The sequence below is a fragment of the Hyaena hyaena genome, unplaced genomic scaffold (assembly GCF_003009895.1).
Source record: "Hyaena hyaena isolate Hyena2069 unplaced genomic scaffold, ASM300989v1 scaffold_322, whole genome shotgun sequence".
In the NCBI taxonomy this organism is placed as follows: Eukaryota; Metazoa; Chordata; class Mammalia; order Carnivora; family Hyaenidae; genus Hyaena; species Hyaena hyaena.
In genome coordinates, this window is record NW_024080954.1 from 432737 (window position 1) to 454819 (window position 22083).

Below are 22083 nucleotides of genomic sequence, written 5' to 3' on the forward strand. Positions count from 1 at the left end.
TGTGTTATTATTCTCCCACATAAAAATATGATCAAAGAAGAAATGAAATACTTATTTTTACATTAAGGATACATTGTACATTCTGATCATGTTAATTACTTCACAGTCCAAATATTTTTAGTTAAGGATTAATCTGTAAACTTAATATATAGCTCACCTGACCGTACTATAAAAAACTATTTTCTTAGGCTTCCCTTGGCTTTATGGAAATTAAACAGGAAGATTTATGTTAATTTTTCTATATGTGATGGCTCTTTTCCTTATCCTTTATCAATTGGGATTAAAGAAATATTCATACATTCTGAACACTTGAGCATCTGTTTGCACCAGGCCAATAAATAATTTCTGTAAACAAAATGACTTTAACGTTTTTCTAAGACTATTTCAAAATATGTTTTGCTGATTTTATGTATATTTTAGTTACAATAGCTAATTAACTATAATTGTGATCTCTAATACCATGATTTCATATTCCTTACTTCAGTCATGTAGTGACATAATAAAATCTGTTTCTATAGTCCTCTATAATTTACAAAGCTGACATATCTCATTTAATCCTCATGAAACTTTTGCAAGAAAGTGGCATTATCCCCATTTTATAGAGAAGAACAAGGTCTATAGAGATGAAGGGATATTATCAGGAATGTGGCAGAGTAAGGAATAGAGTCCTAAGTCTGTAATGTTGAGTACAGTGCTCTTTTTTCACAATATCTGGTTTTTATGTTTTATAGGAAACAACATAAATTATTGGTTTCAGATAATATATAATGCTGTTAATGGAGGAATTAAAATAGAGTGAGGTTCTCTAATTAAGTTTTGAAGAAGTAAACCGTGGGGGCAGTTTCTTCATTTCTACCTGGCATTAGAATTGACAGAAGTGCTTATCAGTGTTATTGTTGGAAATATTTTTTAGTGTCTATTTTTAAACTCTAATAACAACTTGAATTTCTGTGGTGCTTTATAGATTGTAAAGCAACTTCATGTGCTTTATCTCAGGCTACCCTTGAAAGAACAATGGAATGCTGTAGGAGTTACCTCTGAAGTTGAAGGATTATCTGAATAACTGAGCTCAGAGCTCAACCAGAAGTGTTCATTCTGAGTTCCACATTATTGCTTTATAGAATTGTGTGGCAATAGAGTTGATGTTCCATTAGTTCTCAAATTCACCAAAAAAATACACATAATAACAAGAGAAGTATCAGCTCCACCAAGTATGTTTTTTTTTAATGTTTATTTATTTTTGAAGGAGAGAGAGTCAGAGAATGAGAGTGGTAAGAGCAGAGAGAGAGAGGGAGACACAGAATCCGAAGCAGGCTCCAGGCTCTGAGCGGTCAGTGCAGAGCCTGATGTGGGGCTCCAACCTGTAAACCGTGAGATCATGACCTGATGCGAAGTTGGACACTTAACCAACTGAACCACCCAGGTGCCCCTGCTCCACCAAATATGTTAATGAAATTCTAGATCAGGTACTAAGCCTGTATTCCCGTGCTCTAAAAGTATTAAACAAACATGGTACCACGGGCCCTTACACAAATATCTTATCTTTCACTGGAGGTAGTTCAACTCTGGAGGTTCCATTGAGTATAAATGTTTCTGAATACAAATATCTTTGACACCTCATTATCTTGATAAATAGTAGTGGATGCATTTCCTTGAACCATCAAACTTACACACTTGAGAGAGAGAGTGATATTGTTGGTTCTCTGATAGGAGCAGAGCGCATTATAGCAAAGGGGAATTTTGAAAGTGAAATTTCTAACAAGCATTGTGAGAACAGCCGCACTAGTGAATCTGTAGATTGTAATTCTTCCAGCAAATGTCACCGTGTGTGTGTGTGTGTGTGTGTGTGTGTGTGTGTGTGTGTGTCCTGGACCAAAACCAGAAATTGGAGTTTACGTTACTTAGGATTTTTGAAGAGGTTCTTGCTGAAGACCAGTGGTTTAGGAATGCCTCTGGCCCTGCCTCAAGCCTTGTTGCTCAAGGGACACAGATCTCTGTTCCTTAGTTGCATAGTATTTGTTGTCAAATTGTATAGTGAACATTACTCCATATTTTGAATGATATCACCAAAAAGTATTTGAGGAACAATATTTTACTATTCTAAGAACTTAGACTAGTAGTAATTTAGTATTGAATGATAATATACTGATTTTGCTTATACATGGCATTTATATTTATTTTTAGACTTTAATATTTCACTGATTATATGATTAATGATTGAATTTACCAAGTGTATCTTACCATTTTATTTTAATGCCTGGATTCTAAGACCTATTAAATAATATTTGTTTCTTATCCATGACTGCTAATTTAAGTGAAATTCGGCTTTCTAGGATTTTGCTGTATAGCAAATTATTGCTTATTAATTTTAAAGTTTGTTCCACTATTATTTTTAATCTAGATGAGGGAGCAGATGCATTTGCCTTTTATAGGTGTGGGACTATCTGAAATAAGCTTCTAAAGTAAGAAATTATTCCAAGGTGGTATTTTCATTCTATTAATCAGAAGTTAAGATTTTTATCTGAGTTCTTAGACTTTGGATTTTAATTCCTATCTATGAAAAAATGCCCTTGTAAAATATTTAAATGATTTCAAATGTATAACATTTTATAACATTATAACCAAAGTAATATTTATTAACTGATGTGTGTTGACCATGGTACTCAGTGTGCAAAATACCCTACTTTGTCTCAAATTAAAAATTCATTCTTAGAACTTGAGTTGGTTTTTGTGTGTGTACTGCATACATTCAACAAATTTATTTTTGTGCTGTGTTTTAATTTGTCTATGTGCTATGCTATAATAAAGTATATTAAGACTTATTTAATTTTACTTAGTCCCAACACACATCCTACTGTAGAGGATAAACAAAAATGAAAGAGGAAGATATTTTAAGAGATACAGGAAATCTCTGGGAAGGATGATTCTACTGATTGTTGGTCTGTGAATTTTATAATTTCTTTGGATAACAACAATCTGTACTATGTAGGAAGAATATTTTCTTTGAGATAAGTAACATAGCAGTTATGGATATGTATTTGGAATTGTGCAGTTACTGTGAGTCAATCTTGGAATCAGTTTGAGTCCCATCATTTATCACCATCATCATAATGAGTCTAAAAATATGCTGTTTACTTCTTATGGAAATGGAAAAGAAGTCCAAATTTTCTAATATGTAACAGCTTTGATGTATATAACCTTTCTTTTGCTACCTACACATTAGATACACATTCCACTTGGTCAAGTCTAGTTATCATGTAAATTGTTAGATATTTATTTATTTATTGTGTAAATCAGTTATGGTTTTCCTTTTATGGTTTTAATATACTCATACACAGTCATGCATCTATATGATTTAGAAAGCATTTTTGTTAAAATGACATTGATTGGTCTTATTGGAATCCATTGTGCCTTGACTTTAAATATCACAAGATACAAAATTTTAATCATAGAGGTGCATATTTATGCATTGTTACATCCTTTAATGGTAATAATCTGGGTTGGGAAAAGCTGGTATCTTTACTGAAGGTTGGGAGTCATTTAGCTGACTTTTATTTGTGCAATGAAGGTTGTGTACTTATTTATTAATTAACTACTTTTTTCATAGGGTATGATAAAAGTCTATTTTTAAAGTTTTAACAAAAAAGAATACTCAGAATTATAACACTATTGAACTTCGGCTATTTATGAACTTGAGCCATTTCAGTAGACTGATCTATTCCCTGGATCTAAATTAATGATAATAGTACATTTGTTCCTTTATAGTTATATTGAACATTGGAACCCAAATGCTTTATATCAGGTCCTTAACCAAATACCATGAATTTATAGTGTTGTAGCTATGCTATTTGGAAATCAAACTCTTTAATCATCTATTAGAAATAAACAATCAAGGAAAATATATTAATGAAATACTCGATTCTGAATATTTTAGGAGGAGGTTTTGTTGAGTGTTGCTTAGTCCATTAATAATAGAGAAATATGACTTATAAAGACAAATTACAGTACTTAGAAAGTCAATAATATCTTTAAAATTTAGTAATTACATGGAAAGAAGAAAAAATAAATTTAAAACTACATATTTAAGTTTCAGAATTTATTTCTCATAAGTCTTTAAGCAAAAATATTATATTTTAATGGGTGATAATGAAATGTGTGATAAGAAAAGTATTAGAAACTATTCAGGATGTGAAATGTAATTGTGTATTAAGTATATATACAAATATTATTATATGCTAAAATATTGAATGCCTTTTAAATTTACATTTAGTACATTTAAATTTACATTATAGTAGATTTCAACAATACTATGTATGACCAAAATTATCCCATCTTATATGAATTAAATTAGACTCCCCATTTAAGATCATAATTATACAAAGCTTATAGATGATATGATACCATTGCTTGAAAGCAGCATTTTTATATCAAACCATGCTTGGTGTCATCATCAAAATGTACCAGAAACATCAGCTTTTGGTTCTTTGCATATAAGGACCAATTTCTGCACAGGAGATACTCATCAGATATGTATGTCTAGAGGTACTTAGGACACGGTGAGTAAAGCACAGGGTTGAAGCACCATACAAGGAATTGAAGCATGAGCCAGAGAAGGATCCCAAGGAGTACAATTTTTAAGATCTAAGTTACTGGAGGATATAAAAAACTTTGTTCCCTTGAAGCTTTTAAAATGGGATGAATTTTGTCATTTTTTTAATGTCAAAGACTTTTCAAAGCAGTTCAGCTTTCAACTTAATGACTAATTTTCTTCTATAAACCCCACAAATATTGTGTTCTATTAATTTGTCACAGTATTTAAGATTGACTCAGCATTTAAGAAATCATCAGGCTTTCTTACTCCTAGGTATGTGAAATTTTAGGGAAAAAGCTTTATGAATTTTAATAATCTTTTGAATAATATTTGTAGTTACTTAATAGTAATTACAATTTTATTATTATTTTACATAGTTTTTCTTTCAAGAGGAACAGTTTCATAATAGTAAAGACAAAAGCAACTTTAAGAATGAGTATATAGGCAGAAGATGGGTAAAATGGGTGAAGGGGAGTAAGAGATGCAGGTTTCCAGTTATGGAATGAGTCAGTCATGGGAATAAGTACAAGGAATATAGTCAGTGGTATTATAATAGCGTTGTATGGTAACAGATGGCAGCTACCCTTGTGGTGAGCACAGCATAATGTATAGAGAGGTTGAATCACTATATTGTACACCTAAAACTAAGGTAACATTGTGTGTCAGTTATAGTCAAAGAAAAAAATTATTTATAAAAACGACTTTTGAAGTTTACAAATAGGAAAAAAATAAAAGAGGGATAATAACCCTCTCTGTTTACAATTTCCTTATATTCCATTAACTGAGGTGGTTCAGAAGAAGATAATCATTGGCACCAAACCATGTACACATTTTAAAATATGTGAATTTAAAAGGGATATGGACTCTGTGTAGTGAATTTTAACAATATATTCTGTTAATGCAGTTTGTAATATTCACCCCTTCACAAAATATACTATTATCTATATGACATATTTATGAACATTTTAGTATTTTTATACTATATATAACAAACTCAGATTTTCTAAGATATTTTTATTTTATTTTATCTTATTATTTTATTTTAAAGTTTTATTTATTTTTGATAGAGATAGAGTGTATGAACTGGGAAGGGGCAGGGAGAGAGGGGGAGACACAGAATCTGAAGCAGAGCCTACCACTGGGCCAGAACCCATGAATTGTCAGATCATGACTGAGCTGAAGTTGAACACTAAAAAACTGAGCCACCTAGACACCTCTCTAGTATACTGTTAACATTTTTATATTTTCTATCACATTTCCTTTATAGTGCCTGTATGTGCTATGCCTGTCATCTACGTACAGTACTTTGTGATCTTTATAGATACCAGGAAAATATATTTTCCCAACACTCAGCTAGATATATTACTATTAGTTGGTATGCTTTACTCTCTTAATTTTTTTCTCTTTCAAGATCCATCAGGAGAAAAATTTTCATTGATTTAATCTAATATTTAAAATGTAAAAGATAATTTATTCTCACATTCACCCATTCTGGCTTTTCTTCCTATACAAATACTGAAAGCACTACTACTTTCTGTTATTTTTTTCCCTTTTTTCTCAGGTGTTTTCTGTAGTATTATATTTTAAGCCAAAAATATCAAAATTAAAGGTTCATAAATTCATGCTTACAAAATTAGGATTTTTAAAGTTTTCGTTATGTCTTTTTTATGGCTTTAGTACAATTGGATTTTCTGTTGGTTATATGGTACTCTTGCTAAAAGTTATTCTTGATACTTTATTCAGCACTGTGTGCTAAAAGTATGTCCTAGTGTCAGCTGATAAGGGAAGAGGATAGAGACCAGAGACTAATTTTGAAAGAATATGATATAGTTCAGGATAGTAGAAAGAGACACACTAGGTTTTAATACTTACTGAACAAAATTTTTATCAGCATCACTAGATGGAAGGCTGTGCCTTGGTATGGATAGTCTTTCAAGGTAAGGTGGAGTGGGTCAACCCAGTTCTTTCAATGCTTTTTATGTATGTTCCTAGGCTGATTTGTGAGAATAAAAGGTAGTTTATAGTACGAAGTGCATTTGTAACACACATTCATTCCAAGGATTCAGGTTACAGCTTTTGCAATGCAGGGGTGTATCATTTTGGGATGTACACACTCAAGATTACAATATTCATAACCCTTTACTTTATAGACTGAAGAAGTCATACTTAAAATGATGCATTCTCCACTTTAAAGCATTGCACTTTTCATTTCCCCTCCATGGTGCAGGTGACTTGGATTATTACTGGTTGGATCCTGCCACGTGGCATAGCCGGGAAACATCACCTATTAGTTCGGTAAGCTTTCTGGGAAATGAAAGTTGGAGGTTAGGGACGATGTGTGCTGTTCATTGTCCTAGCTATGTTTGATATGTGATAGATAGCAATCTTACTCTGTTTCATTATACATTTTTTTAAAAGTTTTATTTATTTATTTTGAGAGAGAGTACATGCATGAGCGAACAGGGGAGGAGCAAAGAGAGAGGGAAAGAGAATCCCAGGCAGGCTTCTTGCTGTCAGTGAGGAGCCTGACCCAGGGCTTAGTCCCACAAACCATGAGATCATGACCTGAGACAAAATGAAGAGTCAGATGCTTAATTGACTGAGCCACCCAGGTGCCCCCCCCCCCATTATACATTTTAAGAGAGAAAATATTCATTTCCTTTAAGGTAGGACAGTGTAGAAGGAAAAAAATAACTGAATAATTACAAGAAATTTTATTTTATTTCTAAAAAGTGTTCATTTTTGAGAGAGAGCATGCATAAGTGAGCATGAGAGGAAGAGGCAGAGAGAGAGGAGAGAGAGAGAGAGAGCGAGCATACGAGCAGGGGAGGGACAGAGAAAGGGAGATACAGAATCTAAAGCAGGCTCCAGGCTCTGAGCTGTCAGCACAGAGCCTGATGTGGGGCTTGAACTCACAAACTGTGAGATCATGATCTGAGCTGAAGTTGTACGCTTAACTGACTGAGCCTTCCAGCTCCCTGCAACTTATCTTTTTATAACTTTATCCATGTTTTAATAGCATCCTGTAACGTGGCAACCATCTAAAGAGGGGGACCGATTAATTGGACGTGTTATTCTGAACAAGAGAACAACCATGCCCAAAGAATCAGGTGCATTACTGGGTCTGAAAGTAAGTATGATGGTTTAGAATGTTTCTTAAGGGTGGATTACAGTACAGGCTGCATTCAACAAAATTTCTGACAATGATTTTTAAATATCTTTCTCTCTTCCCCAAACTTAGTTCATCTAGTGAATTTATCTTGTTCATATATTGATGTCTTATGGTAGATACAGTATTTTTATCTGCATTAATGTTTTAAAATCATTTTATTAATATGGCATACAAATGTGTTAGGAAATTGCAATGAAATACAGAAAAATAAAGAATTTTTATCTGAGTATGAAGTTCAAGGATGATTTTTACATGAAGAAGGTTTTAATGGACGGTAGTAAATTTAGATAATGTGGACTGCATAATTTTATTTTATCTTGACAAGCAACATAAAACATCATTAAAGAAATTGTTTCCAAAGTACAGTAGACTTTATGGTAATATCAAAAGAGTAAAATGTGTCTCTTAAAAATATTAACTGACATCCAACAGATATAAAGAAAAACTAATAAGTTGCAAAAGATTATGTTTTATTATAGGAAAAATATATATATATTTTTTATTTTATTATGTATATGCATGTGTATGTGTGTTAAATCACATGGATTTATTTGCTTTTAGAAATTGGGAGAATCATTCAAAGATGGGCTTTAAAATTATTTACTAATATGTTGTATTATAGTTGTGTGATAATTTGACATCTTGAAAACCATTGACTATTAATCCAACTAAAACTTTCCTTCAGTTAATGCACTTAATAGTATCACCTTATTCTTTATTAACATTTATTTCTCGTGCTATGAAATAATTCTGATCACCTCTAATGGGCATATCCCAGAGTACAGTGGATCAGCCTCAACCTTTGAGAATATGTCCTGCACCTTTATTTATACACACTTGGTGCCTACATTGGGAGAAATTAAACTTAGAACCTTTCTGATATACTTTGTTTTAGTTACAGTTGACAAGCCAGGTGAAAGTGTTAAATATTCAGTAATACAACTCAGACTTCAAGAGTTAGATCAGAATATGTATTTCAGATGAAGTCATTCAGATGGTCAGTAGCAGAGATAAAGTTAGGCTATTACTCATTGTACCATGGTAAATTGCTTCCAGAAGTGGTCTATTCTTGGTTTGAATCCACAGTCTTTATGTCTTAGACCTTATATTCTACTTAAAGGTATACAGAAGGGTTAGATCTGATGTGACAGGGGGCATGATGTGCAATATAGAGCTTTAATCTTAATTAATAGTCATGAACTTTGAGGATAAAGAAAAATGAGCCCTAATGTAAAATGTGTCACACACTTTTGAAAGTAGGGAAGACCTTGCACTTGTCTTCTAAGGATATACACTATTTTTGGTCCCTTTGTATTGTTAGGTCAGCATAAGTAATCAGTACATGAACTTCCTCAGGGTTATCTCAAATATAATGAGATGTTTTCTTTTTAAAACTATACTGCCACCCCTTTAAATAAAAATATGTTTCAGTTTATTAATGTGCCTATACTCAATACTAAATACATTGTAAAAGACTGTAAGATTAATTCCTCAAAGTAATAAATTTATATTTTAATATGAATCTTGGGAACTTATAAGTTTATTATTATTCAGGTTGTTGGAGGAAAAATGACTGACTTAGGACGCCTTGGTGCCTTCATCACCAAAGTAAAGAAGGGTAGCCTTGCAGATGTAGTTGGACACTTACGAGCAGGTAAAGTTCCTTTTTAACATTTAAACAATGTGTACTTTTTGCATGAGTTGGCGGTTTTCAATGTGGGGTAAGTTATATATAAGTCAGTAAAATATAACTAGTTTTAGTGCATGGATGAAGATTTTTTCTCCTGGCTTGGATATTTACTTCCATAATAGGTAACTATACATCAATAGCAGTTTGGAGAGAGTAAGATTAGGAATCTTTTATTATTTATGTAAAAGTAAATAGATGCAAAATGCTGCAGGATTACTGATTTTTGTAGACGGCTTCATAATTTTGCTACAAAAATCCAAAAAAATTTAGCCTTGTAGAAGAAGTAATATCACTAATTAATTCTTTGTATTTTAAACTATTATAATTACTAACATTTTTCAGTGGTCCCAAAACACTTATCAGTAGCAGTGTTTTTAGTAAAATACAACCGTAATCACATTTCTTACACAGATTACATATAAAATACTTGTTAATTTTATTGTGACATGTATTACACTCATGTGGATGTGCTACTTCTTGGTATTTGGAAATTTACATTATGTTACTCTGTAACCTTAACATAATATAATAAAATCACTTAATATATTCACATGTACCATGTTCAGTGGCAACACACTTTAAAATCTATCTTTGTTACTTACCCTTCATTTTAGTTAAATATTAAAATATTAACATATTTTTTCTGGGTTACCTCACAGTTTAGTAGAATTTTTTGGTTGGAGTGTCTGCTTATGCATTTTAAAAACAATTATAAAGAAAACAGAGAAAACTGAGCTATGGAATTGAAGATTAATAACCCATAGCACATAGAAAGAATATTTCTAGGTGTTTTTCAATTTTTATACCTTAACATTGTAATTACTAAGACCTTTAGAAAAGTGTTACATAACCATTAAAGATATTTTTGTTGTAGTTTATTACCAGGATATCAGTTGAAAATCATTAGGATTTTTTTCTTGGATAGAGACTTCCTATGCAGGTGTTGTATAGGGAAAAAATCCAAATCAGAGGTTTTTCTCAATCTGCAATATATACAGCTTTGAAGATGTGTAGAGGTTCAGTACACTATTGTTTCTTATCAGGGACTAGTTGTGATTTAATAAGAAAATAATTCAATCAGGTGTGACTATGTCAATAAACTGAATCTTTGCTTATTTAAAGACTGGAAAATAAGCCTTAGAAAGTTTATGAATCTCTTTTAAATAAAGTACAAAAATCCCTTGAATCAATGTAATGCTCTGATATAACTACAGAAATCTGAATTTGCATATCAGATTATAAACATAATGGCTTTTGATTTTGTCATTGTATTTTAATAGATTACTTAAGAAAGTCAATGAAGGGGTTTTTCTATATAAAATATCCCTTAGTGATTAATTTCATTTATTTAACACCTTTATATGCATAGAGCCTGAGAAATGTACGTCTGAAATGTTAAAAGCTCAGCTCAGATAACTGTAAAAGAAGTAGACTTTTCACTAAAAGCAATTGATGCATTTGAAAGAAGTATTTTAATAAATTATATCATATATTCTGTTTGATTTACATTATAATTTAGGAACAGTCTTCCTTCTATTTGCATATAACCATCACTGGCCTAAACAGTGCTGTGTTTTTTATTAACATGACCTTTGTTCAGCATTTGCAGTCTTGCTTTAATCTTGCCATACATAGCTTTCTATACTGCTTCTTCCCCTTAAGTCCATGCACTATACCACTACTTGGTTTAAGTATCAAAATAAAGGTTGACATTGATATGCTCCTGATTAAAAATCTCCAGTCTCCAGTCATCATCTGCTTAAGTCAAAACTCTGTAGTTCTGTCCTCTACTAACCATTCCAGCTACTTCTGTTACCATCCACTTAACCTGTCAGCCATGGCAGTCTGCCTATAAGTCCCTGGCAAGCTATCCACCTATTAGACCTGGTCCATGCCTCTTGTCTATCTGGTTGCTTTTTTGCTCTTGTGCTCTACCTTTTGAAGTCCTTTCCATCCTTCAAAACTCATCTAAAGTTGCCTTAATTCTAAAGTGTTTCCTAATATCTCACCTGGAACCGTACCTAATTACTATCTCCCTAGCACTACCTGGCTCTCTTTCTCTTCCTTAGATGAGCTCCTAACACTGTGTATAACATTTTACTAAAGATATTCATTCCTGTATTTCTCCCCTACCAAGGACAGAGGTTATCTCTTTTTTATCTTTGCATCATCATAATCTACATCTCTGCCTGAAGAGATTATCCATATAAAATAAATATTGTTAAAGACACCGCCTTCTAGTTTAGGAGATTTTGATTTGTAAATAAACACATGTAGTAAGTTAATATGATATAAAGAGTTATGCTTCCAGGTTGCTATCTATAAAGAGAAGAATTTTTGTAATTCAGTGCTTTTGCAAAATAATGATTGTAACTCATTACTATACAGTCACTTTAATGGTTTACATCCATCATTTTAAAAACAATGAAATAGAACATGATAGAATTAGAGATGTCAGGGTAAATGTTTCAGAAAGCATTTTTTCATACACACATACATGCACATACACATGCACGTAGAAATATTAACATGATATAAACTTTATTTCTTTTCTTGGTCAAATTTAAAATACTGAATATATTTTAAAATACTGAAAATTTAAAGTACTAAATATATTTTAAATTTGTAATTATATTTTATTTCTTTTCTTAACACTGAAGTATATTCATTTCCTATTTAAAACGCCTTGCTGTGTAACTTCTTTGGTCAAACTATTAAAAGTCACTTAACTATTAATATTAACCATACTCTTACCAAACCAAAGCAGCATTACATGCTTTTCAAATATTTAGTTTTTATTTTTGAGTTAGCAATCATTTAAGAAAAAATACTTTAAAATAGTCTTAGCAAAACAAAATTTTTCTACTTTTTAGAAGACCTACCTAAAAACTGAAACATCTCGTGCTTACAGTTAGCTTTCATATATATATGTAATGATCATATTGATCCATCAGTTCCGCATGTATTAGCTACTAAAGCATTACAGGCACTGAGAATAAGATGAGCGGAAACAATAAAATTAAGACACCGCAAAGTATCATTGAGATTGGGATATTTCAGCTGAGCCTGCTATTTTGAATTGAATCAGGGTATTGTGCAGAGAACCATTTGGGATCTAAAACTGCTCTAAATATTCATGAAAATAAATAATTTTTCCCAAATAATCTATGGTAAAATCCCTAGTTAAAATATTAACAATAAATTATTTGCTCATTTATTTTAACGTTTTATTATTCTCCTTGATGAATCATAGAATATTTAATGAATGAGTACTGTACTAATACTTTATTATTTTAAAAATATTTTCTAATTTTACTTTAATGCTCACAATATATATTATGTATAGAATGTGTGTGTTATGAACATCTGGAAGTGGGTTAACTGTCATGCAACAGTTTTACATCTGCTTGCTTTGTAACTTTGCCATAGCTACCTGCGTTGCCCTATGGGTATGAATCCAAATCCTTTCATGCATTTTTATTATGTTGTGCGTCTGGTGAAGATAAAGAGGCATGACTTAAATTGGAAAACTCATGCTAATAAATGTTAATTGCTATTTCAACCAAAAATAAAGGAGGATTTATCCAGAGTTAAATAAGAATCTTTCACATATAGAGCTGCCTGCATTTATTATATGGAGGACATGCTGCTAATTATTATTTTTTAATGTTTCCAAATAGGCTGTGCTAATTCCATCCCATAGCATGAGATTTTTTTAATATTATTTCTGGTATATTTCAAAAGATAAAGGTAGTTTTGTATTGTGCTGTTTCCTGTGACCAGTAATATTTTATGGGGAAAAGAAAAAGAAAAAAAAAGAAAGAAGAAAAGAAAAAAGTGTTTAGAAGAACAATTCAGCTGACATTATATGTCAGTCAATTTGTTTTTGAGAGCAAAGCCTAGACAATTAAACTTTGTATATGTTTTGCATTTCTTTGTTAAAAAAGAGAAAAGATAAGAAAAATAAACAGAATATATAAGGTAAAAAAATACCCTTTTTTTTAAATTCAAGGGGATGAAGTTCTAGAATGGAATGGTAAACCCCTGCCGGGAGCTACAAATGAAGAAGTTTACAACATTATTTTAGAATCAAAATCAGAACCTCAAGTTGAAATTATTGTTTCAAGGCCTATTGGGTAAGGCTAAAAAAACTTACTTCTTAAGTTTAGTAAATTACATGTATTAGCAAGGTTTTAAAAAGAAGTTTATACATTCATACAGTACATGTTAATAACATGGATATTTTTTCTTCAATTATGGGCATACATTTTATATTTTTTAAATTTCTTAATATTTTAAACTTGAATACTGAATTTTCTTCACTACATTTTAGAAGCTCCACAATTTAACAACTGTATTATTAAAATATATTGATATATATTTCTCAGAAGTAAAATATAAACTAAAAATACTTTCTTTTAATGGCAGACTTATTTATTTTTAGTTATTTAGCTTAATGAGTAGTATTTCCTTAAAGGGAGTCACTAACAACTCATCTTCTTATGACATTTAAAATAGTAATTGTTCCATATCTACATGAACTTTTTATTATTTTCCTAAGAAGAGAATATTTTTTCTATATTTTTAACCATCAGTAGTGCCAACTTTTATTTAAAATCAAGTGAGTGTGAAGTATTTTAACTTTTTAAAATATTGGTCATAATAATTGGTATAATTTTTTTAATCTTCAGTTTTTAGCCTAATTTAATTATCTATAGCCAATGGGAATTTTTTGAATCTGTGTATAGGGTCTCCCACATGTTAGCTTTTCCTGGCTAACCCACAAAGTCCAGAATATTTTTTTTTGCCAGCCTGTAATTTTTTTGGAAGACATTTTGAAATATCTCATTATAATTGGCTTAAAGTTAGAATGTATTTTTGGAAATAAATCCCTCTTTTTTTTCCCTGTTCTCTAAAAGATTATAGAGCCATTAATTCAAGACATATGTTGAAAAAATAATAGCCTTAATTTTTTGTTGTCCTCATGTATATATGTCAATGCAAAACATACAAGAAAATATAATTATCCTAATTTTCAAAAGACTGAACATGTACGGTCACATATTTCAAAGAATAATATTAATATATATAAACTTTAAAATAAGAGATTATAAACAATTTTAAGTGGTGATTATTAAGAGTAAACATTGAAGACATTTGCAAAAGTATTGTACATTTCCATGCAAAAATTTTTAAAAATAGCAACACTTTATAATTTATGCTAGTTTACATAGCATGTATTCTAGTGCTCAGGTAAATATGAGGCTGGAAAAGAGGTAAGTAAATTGGAAAATGAATCAAAAATAAAAGAATTTAAAATCAAGCATTGTACACATTGTCAAATACTTTCAGATAATGTAGTGGTTTAAAAGTAATCAACTAAAATATTGATTTGTGGTAACGTTAAAAAAAACTATAGACAATTAAAGTGGACTGGAATAACATTTTCATTATTTTCACTTTTGTATGCAAATAATTTAAAAAATCATAATTTGTATAGCCTAACCCTAAATTGTCATAAAAATGTGGGATACAAAGATTATACTTAAAAAACAAATCTGGCATCAACTTTCCAGTTAATAGAGAAATTATTAGAATCCTAGAAGAATAATTCTAGCTATATTTAATAATTATGTTTAATGTCGTTCTATAATATAAAGCAGAAAGCAAAATTTATTCATAGTTTAGTAGCATAGTAATTCTGTGAATCATTCCAAATATAACTTACATGTACACTGATTAACATGGCCTAAGAAATATCAGCCATCTTGAAGTAAGCACCATTTTTGCCAGTCTACCAAATATAACATTCTTGGCATTTATGCTTATAACTGGTATTAGAACTATTCTATCCCCTTAGTTGTAGAACTAATTAAGAAGCCATGTGTGTAAATGTGGAAATTTATTCCTGAAAATATTACTGAAGCAATTAACATTATTAAATTCTAATTCAAAATCACTATAAAAATTTTTTATAATTTCTCCACAGTCTTTCTTTCACAGACACACAGAAATCCAAAGCTTGTACCTGGTTAGGCTTCTAAATTTGAATTTTCATAATTGACTTTGAGGCTGATTTTCAAAGAAGTTATACTATCTAAAAATTTACTGCTTCTATGTTTTTTTAAAATTTACTTTTATTTGCCTAGATAAATTTAGAAAACAGTAACAGAGGAGAAGTAGTTTCTTCAAATAGTTGGTATCTTAGCTATTGCAAATTAGTCTCTTATCATACAAAATACTTATACAAATTACTAGTTATAAAAATATATAAAAATGTATTTATAAAATATGTAACACAGAATATATTATCTTTGTAAGAAGTATAAATTGTAGGTGGTTATGACAATTACTTTGCACAAAAAGTGAAAATGTGGAGTCCAGAAAATAATCAGAGAAAACTGTTTTTGTTTTTACCCCTCACCTCTGCCCCCACCAACACATATACAGTAGTCCAAAGAAAAATCAAAATCAAAGTGAAGTTAGGTCACAGGTAAGTGGTTAGAAATGATTACATAATATTCTAACATTATTCTAATAATTCTGTTGCTACTAACTCCAGTCTGCTTTAATATGTCATATTAGTACTTGCATATTGTTAATCTCCTTAAATTGATACTAAACCATCTTTGAAAAACCAGAGGTAAAGTAGTTCTATGCAGTACACTTCCCATAACAATAAGCTGGCCCAGGGTTCTTAAGGTCACAGTGGATAATGGATTAAGCTGAGGTTATAATTAAACATTTATTCAGAGTAATTTGTGAGTGTGACAGGAGTGGGTGTTCTCACGAGTCACTTTCTAATCATACAGTAAATGGCCATATATTTAGCTAACTTCAGTATAGAGATACAAATCTCTATATAGGGTTATATATGTGTATATGAATTATATATTCACATATATAAAATATTTTAGCTTTTTTGTTGCAAGCTTGAACCATTTTTATTTTCCGAAGCAATTCATCCTTTTCTTTTTATTAACTTTGCCCATGATATTCACCATATTATTTTATTATCAAGAAATGTTTTCATCTCTTTCATTCAGTAAACTCTTTCAGATGTGTTTGTAAAGCATATTACTGATTTGTAAAATGTGTCATTTTGATTTTCTAGATTTGAAATAAAATATTACCTTTAACATTTTTTATTTCCAAAACCTGCTGTTTTGGTAGTAAAAATATTGTGGTAATTTTAGCCACAATATTAGTCTGATTGTTGTCATGTTGAAGTGTTTTGCTGTTAAATATATAAAAACTTATTTTTATTGCAGTTTGTGTGTGTGTGTGTGTGTGTGTGTGTGTGTGTGTGGTGTTTGACAATCATGCATATTAGTAATTGCCTTAATAGTAACTCCTGTCCATTTCCACACCTGTAAAAACCCAAAAGGATTTTTCACACCACTGAAATACATGTGGTTGTGATGGCCTTAGGCAGGGTAATTTAGCTAATGGGATTTTCACCATACCCTAATTTCTTTTAGTGATATTCCACGGATCCCTGAGAGCTCCCATCCTCCACTGGAGTCCAGTGAGTTTAAGCTTTATTTGTTATTATGATATATATAGAATGGAAATAAAAAATAAGGATTTACCATTTGCTTTAGTTATTTGATATAAATGAATTGTTAATACTATACTAAGGTTATTTCTAATGATATCAGAAGTCGACAGCTATGGCAGTCATTGGAAACCCAAAGTTCTACTTTAAGATTTTTCTTTTTCTACCCCGCTTTTTTTTGTGGTGGATGTACCAAAATCTTTACTGGCAGTATACCCTCTGTGTCATAGTAGTCAAGACCATCACAAAGTTCAGTTAATATACCAGTACTAGTTCTGTTTGCTGTACATAAAAAGTTATTGTGATACTGGATTATTCGGTCTGATTGGTAATTAGCTCAGTTTCATGTGCTAGACTTCTAGTGAAAGAAACATGCCCACTAATATAATTTAAAAACAGCATAACAGTGTCAGGTATGATTGTGAAAGTAAGTAGGTGGAATAGAGGTAAAGTTCAGTGAATATAAGGGAGTCACAGGGCAGTGAGCCTAAGGGGTTGAATTATCTACATAGCCTTCAAAGACACTCCAGGTGATAGAAGATGACAGTACGTGTGATAAAGTCTAAACAGGTAATGAAGTTTTCAGTGAGAACGTGTAAGTGATACAGATAATTTACTTAGCAGTGGATTGGCATTAAATACAGTACCTTGGGCTTGATGACCAAGTGTTATTATGGACCCCATCTTATAGAAATACAAAATACAACATTATTTAAGAGGAAAACAAGTGATCCAAGTGATTATTGTTATAAGGCGGTAGAAAATGTATGGGTGGGATAAACAAGGAAGTGAAGATTAGCTTCGTATATCAACTGCCTACCAACATGCATACCTGCTAGATAAGCCCATATTTGGTTTTTGAGCTTTCTGATAACCAGTACACAGAAGGAAATGGGACCAATTACATAATTTATAGTGTCAATACTATTTAAAAATAAACTGCTATAATACTAAAATAAACTGATTATTAGAAGCAACAGTGTTCTTGTACTAAGACCCAAGAAAAAATTATCCTAAGGATCCTTGATAAAAGAAGCATAATAACAAAGAATTGTATGGAACTCTTTCTTAAAGTCTTTGCAGGGCACAAAGTGATGATATGTGACTTAATTTAGACTAAATTTGTGTGTGTTTAGGAAAAAAAATATATGGATGACATACCCTCAGGCAATACTCCATGAATGTTTTATCAATAAAGCTAAGTTTTGAATGGCTGTCGGTTTAAGATTATACTTGCTGGGGTAATAGCATTCTATAGACATTCTATACCGTGGATTATGTCAAGGTATACTTTAAGAGTGATATGAGAAGAAAGACCTCTCATTTAAAAAAGAGGGGAGGAAAGCCTCACCGAGTGGCTAAGTGGACAGCCAGCCTCCTCCACATGAAGGTGAAGTGGGTCACTTGTGGTGAATCACTGGAGACAGCATTCTCAGACACTTCGGAGATTCATTTCAGGATCAAAACTGAGAGAGATGGTAAATCTTATTTTAAAAGCGATAAATTCTAGGCTTAGATATGGCTCATAAGTTATACTATATGTGCATTCATTTTACTCTCAGCCAGGACAGTTTATAATAGGTGATTCTTTGGCCAAGATAATTAAAATAACAGGTACCATCTTTCTTATCACTACAGCCTGAACCCTTTACCTATGTATAAGGTTATGCAAGAATCTAAACTGTACAGATACCCTCCAGAAATGTAGAAAACCAATATAGATGGAAGCAAATAAATACAATATTTGATTATACCATTATAAATACTTTTAAAATAGGTAATTAACCAAAAAAGACAGTATGATCATTTTCTAGGAGTATCCAATTGGAAGTATGTTCTACTGTTATTGATGGTATTGAATTATGGTTTTATATAAATAACAGATGCATTTAAGATTCTATAAAAATATTGATTCCTACACATATATTATAAATGTTATTACAAATTACTTTTTTTTTTCTCATTTTAGGTTCAAGTTCCTTTGAATCTCAGAAGATGGAAAGACCTTCCATTTCTGTTATTTCTCCAACAAGTCCTGGAGCTCTAAAAGATGCCCCCCAAGTCTTGCCAGGACAACTTTCTGTATGTATTTTTTTTTCCATGTTGAGGACCATTAGGATTTGCTCACTATTCTGAGTCCATCCTTAAAAATGCATGGCTTTCTTTGAAGCCTTTGATACATTGGTAGTCACCTAACACTATAATCTATTTCAGCAATTTTGCATGTATTTATTAAATTATTAGATTAGCTCTTATTCATATATTTATTTCGAAATATTTACTGAGTGCCTACAGAGTACCCCAATGTTATAAACATTCAATGATAAATGACAAAATAGTAAATAAAATATCCATTATATTTTGTATGCGAGTTTCCAAGGTCAGTTGGTAAGATATAAGAAGCTCAGAAAGTCATGTTCCACTTACTTGACCTTATGAGCCTGGAGCCTAAAACAAAATTTAAAATACTCTTTTTACTTTGTAGAGACATTTAGTGAAACACTAAGTGATTATCTAATTATCACCCTCTGAGAAAGCTACAGTTTTTCTTATTATTGCTTTACATATGACGTGACGAAAAGCTGGAGTAATAAAGTGATGGCTTACTATTATGAAATGCCACGTCTATGTAGACTATGATGGAATACAGGACGTTTATATTCATAACTGAAAGAAACTTGCTTCAAACTGTTCTGTAAATAGTGTATTTTTTCTCCTTGGTAATGTATGGATTTCTGTAGTTTATTTTTGCTGTTTTTCTCTTGTCATTAATTAAAGAAGATACCTGTAAGCTCGATGTTATTTTTAAAACCATTCCTGGTTTTAACTTCTATTTTTAGTAGATTGATATCTTTATATAGTCCTTTCTGTTTATCTTACCTGCCCTGCCATCTTCGCGTGTGTGAATCTCTGAAACACTCCACCTATATTTCAAGAGGGATAAAAGTCTGTTCTGATTTTTTGAAAAACACGTCTCTGGTCTTAATTGAAAACCGAGATACAGATTCATATGGAATCAGGTTTGAATCCTTAATCTGCCCTGCACTATGAAAGACCATTCCTATGTTAAATTAGTTTATTTTCTTAAAGTGACTGTTAAATATGTTCCATATATATTGCCATTAGACAACTTTCTGTCCCAGTTCTTACTCAACTACAAAACCAAAAATAACTTTCTAAATAAAAAAATAATAATGTTAACACTATTTACTGCCAGCATAAATATATTGAATGCTGAAGTTCTCGTGTTTAGGAGTTCAACAATAGTATTTCAGTGTGCCATTCCCCCATTTTTCTTTATTCAAACTGTTATAAAACCTTAGTAAAAATATTATTTGGCCTTCAGTTCGCTGAAGGTATGTAATGCACCTTCCTGCCTTCCTTGTTCTTTTCTCCTTCTCTCATGAAAATTAACCAGTAATAGGTGAATTATGAAAAGTAAATAAAGAAATGGTTTCCTGATCTCTTCCAGATCACTTGGGTAAATTATTTATTCACCAAGCCTCATTTTATTTCAATGACATCTGGTGCTACAAAATGCATGTAGTCACAATAAGATCATTAAGTCACTTATAATCACCAAATACTGGCACTTAGCATTTAAAAACAAGGATAGTTATTTCAGTATCCATTTATTCCCTTACCTTTTTTATAAAATTGTTATCTGTTTTATTTTCATAACATGATCTAAGAGACTATAGCACTATAGGCTTGACAGTTTGAAGTCATGTCTAAAATACATAAAGAGAAAAGTCAAGTTGTAAGTGGTTATGCTTTCAAATTTATATTCTTTTCAAAAATTGTATTTATAATTATAATTCAAATGTTCTTCAAAAATAGTATTTTTTGTAGAAGGCTATACAAATAATTCCTTTCTTTATCGATCTCAGGTGAAGCTGTGGTATGATAAAGTGGGACACCAGCTGATTGTAAATGTTCTGCAAGCAACAGATTTACCGACTAGAGTAGATGGGCGTCCCAGGAATCCCTATGTGAAAATGTATTTTCTTCCAGATAGAAGGTAGTGAATAATTTTAGAAAAAAATATACAAAAATTCTTACTCATAGAAAAGGTAGAATATTGTCTCCTGGGATATAGCTTTATGTCTTTTTTAAAGCTTTATCAAGGTAAAATTGACATACCAAAATGTGGCACATAATTAATATGATGAGTTTGAACATACACATACACCTGTGATATAGTTTTAAAATACAATCATTCTCTATGAGGGAATAAACTTCCTCCCTGAAAAAAAATCCCTCAAGTGTTGTATTTTTTAAAAAATAATTTACCAATTTAAATTTTTTTCATTACCTTGTTTATAGATCTAGTAGTCGTGGATAGCTGTACATCATTTGGAATGTACCTTTGTGTATATATATATGTCTATTATCCTAACTACTGCTAATACTGTAGTTAAAATTAGAATAGTATTAAACTCTATGGTCTTTTTAGACTTTAATGTTAAAAGTTATGAATTAAAAATAGTAAAAATCCCAATAGTGGTATTACATGTCACTACAGTAGATGGCAGCACACACTTTATTTTGCTTTCTCATTTACAAAACATACTTATTTTTCAGTGATAAAAGCAAAAGGAGGACTAAAACAGTAAAGAAAGTACTAGAACCAAAATGGAATCAAACATTTGTCTATTCACATGTACATCGTAGAGATTTTAGAGAACGGATGTTAGAAATAACTGTGTGGGATCAACCAAGAGTACAAGAAGAAGAGAGTGAATTTCTTGGAGAGGTGACGTATATTGTAAAGATTCAAGCCAAATGCTTATTGAAGTTTTTGTGATATGTATTGATTATGATTGCTTTTATATTATGTTTTGGTCATGGGGCTTGATTTAATTTAAGAACTGCCCTTTCAGATCCTCATAGAATTGGAGACAGCACTTTTAGATGATGAGCCACATTGGTATAAACTTCAGACGCATGATGAATCTTCACTACCTCTGCCTCAGCCATCACCTTTCATGCCAAGGCGACACATTCATGGAGAAAGCTCTAGCAAAAAACTACAAAGTAGGTTAAAGTTATTTTCAGTTATGATAACATAA

General features: G+C 31.2%; 1 protein-coding gene across 4 annotated transcripts in view; it reads left to right on the forward strand.

The window, feature by feature from the left end:
* The window catches only part of RIMS1 (regulating synaptic membrane exocytosis 1), a 477312-nt gene that overhangs the window by 307413 nt on the left and 147816 nt on the right, over positions 1–22083 (forward strand). For 2 of the 4 annotated variants that reach the window (XM_039248922.1, XM_039248923.1), the window contains exons 7-15: positions 6819–6886; positions 7611–7721; positions 9318–9417; positions 13466–13589; positions 16935–16981; positions 18981–19093; positions 20902–21032; positions 21596–21767; positions 21895–22048. In XM_039248922.1, the coding sequence (XP_039104853.1) occupies positions 6819–6886; positions 7611–7721; positions 9318–9417; positions 13466–13589; positions 16935–16981; positions 18981–19093; positions 20902–21032; positions 21596–21767; positions 21895–22048 (1020 nt within the window). Of the gene's footprint in view, positions 1–6818; positions 6887–7610; positions 7722–9317; positions 9418–13465; positions 13590–16934; positions 16982–18980; positions 19094–20901; positions 21033–21595; positions 21768–21894; positions 22049–22083 lie in introns of those variants that run through there. The other 2 variants (XM_039248925.1, XM_039248926.1) reach the window with 1 other exon arrangement.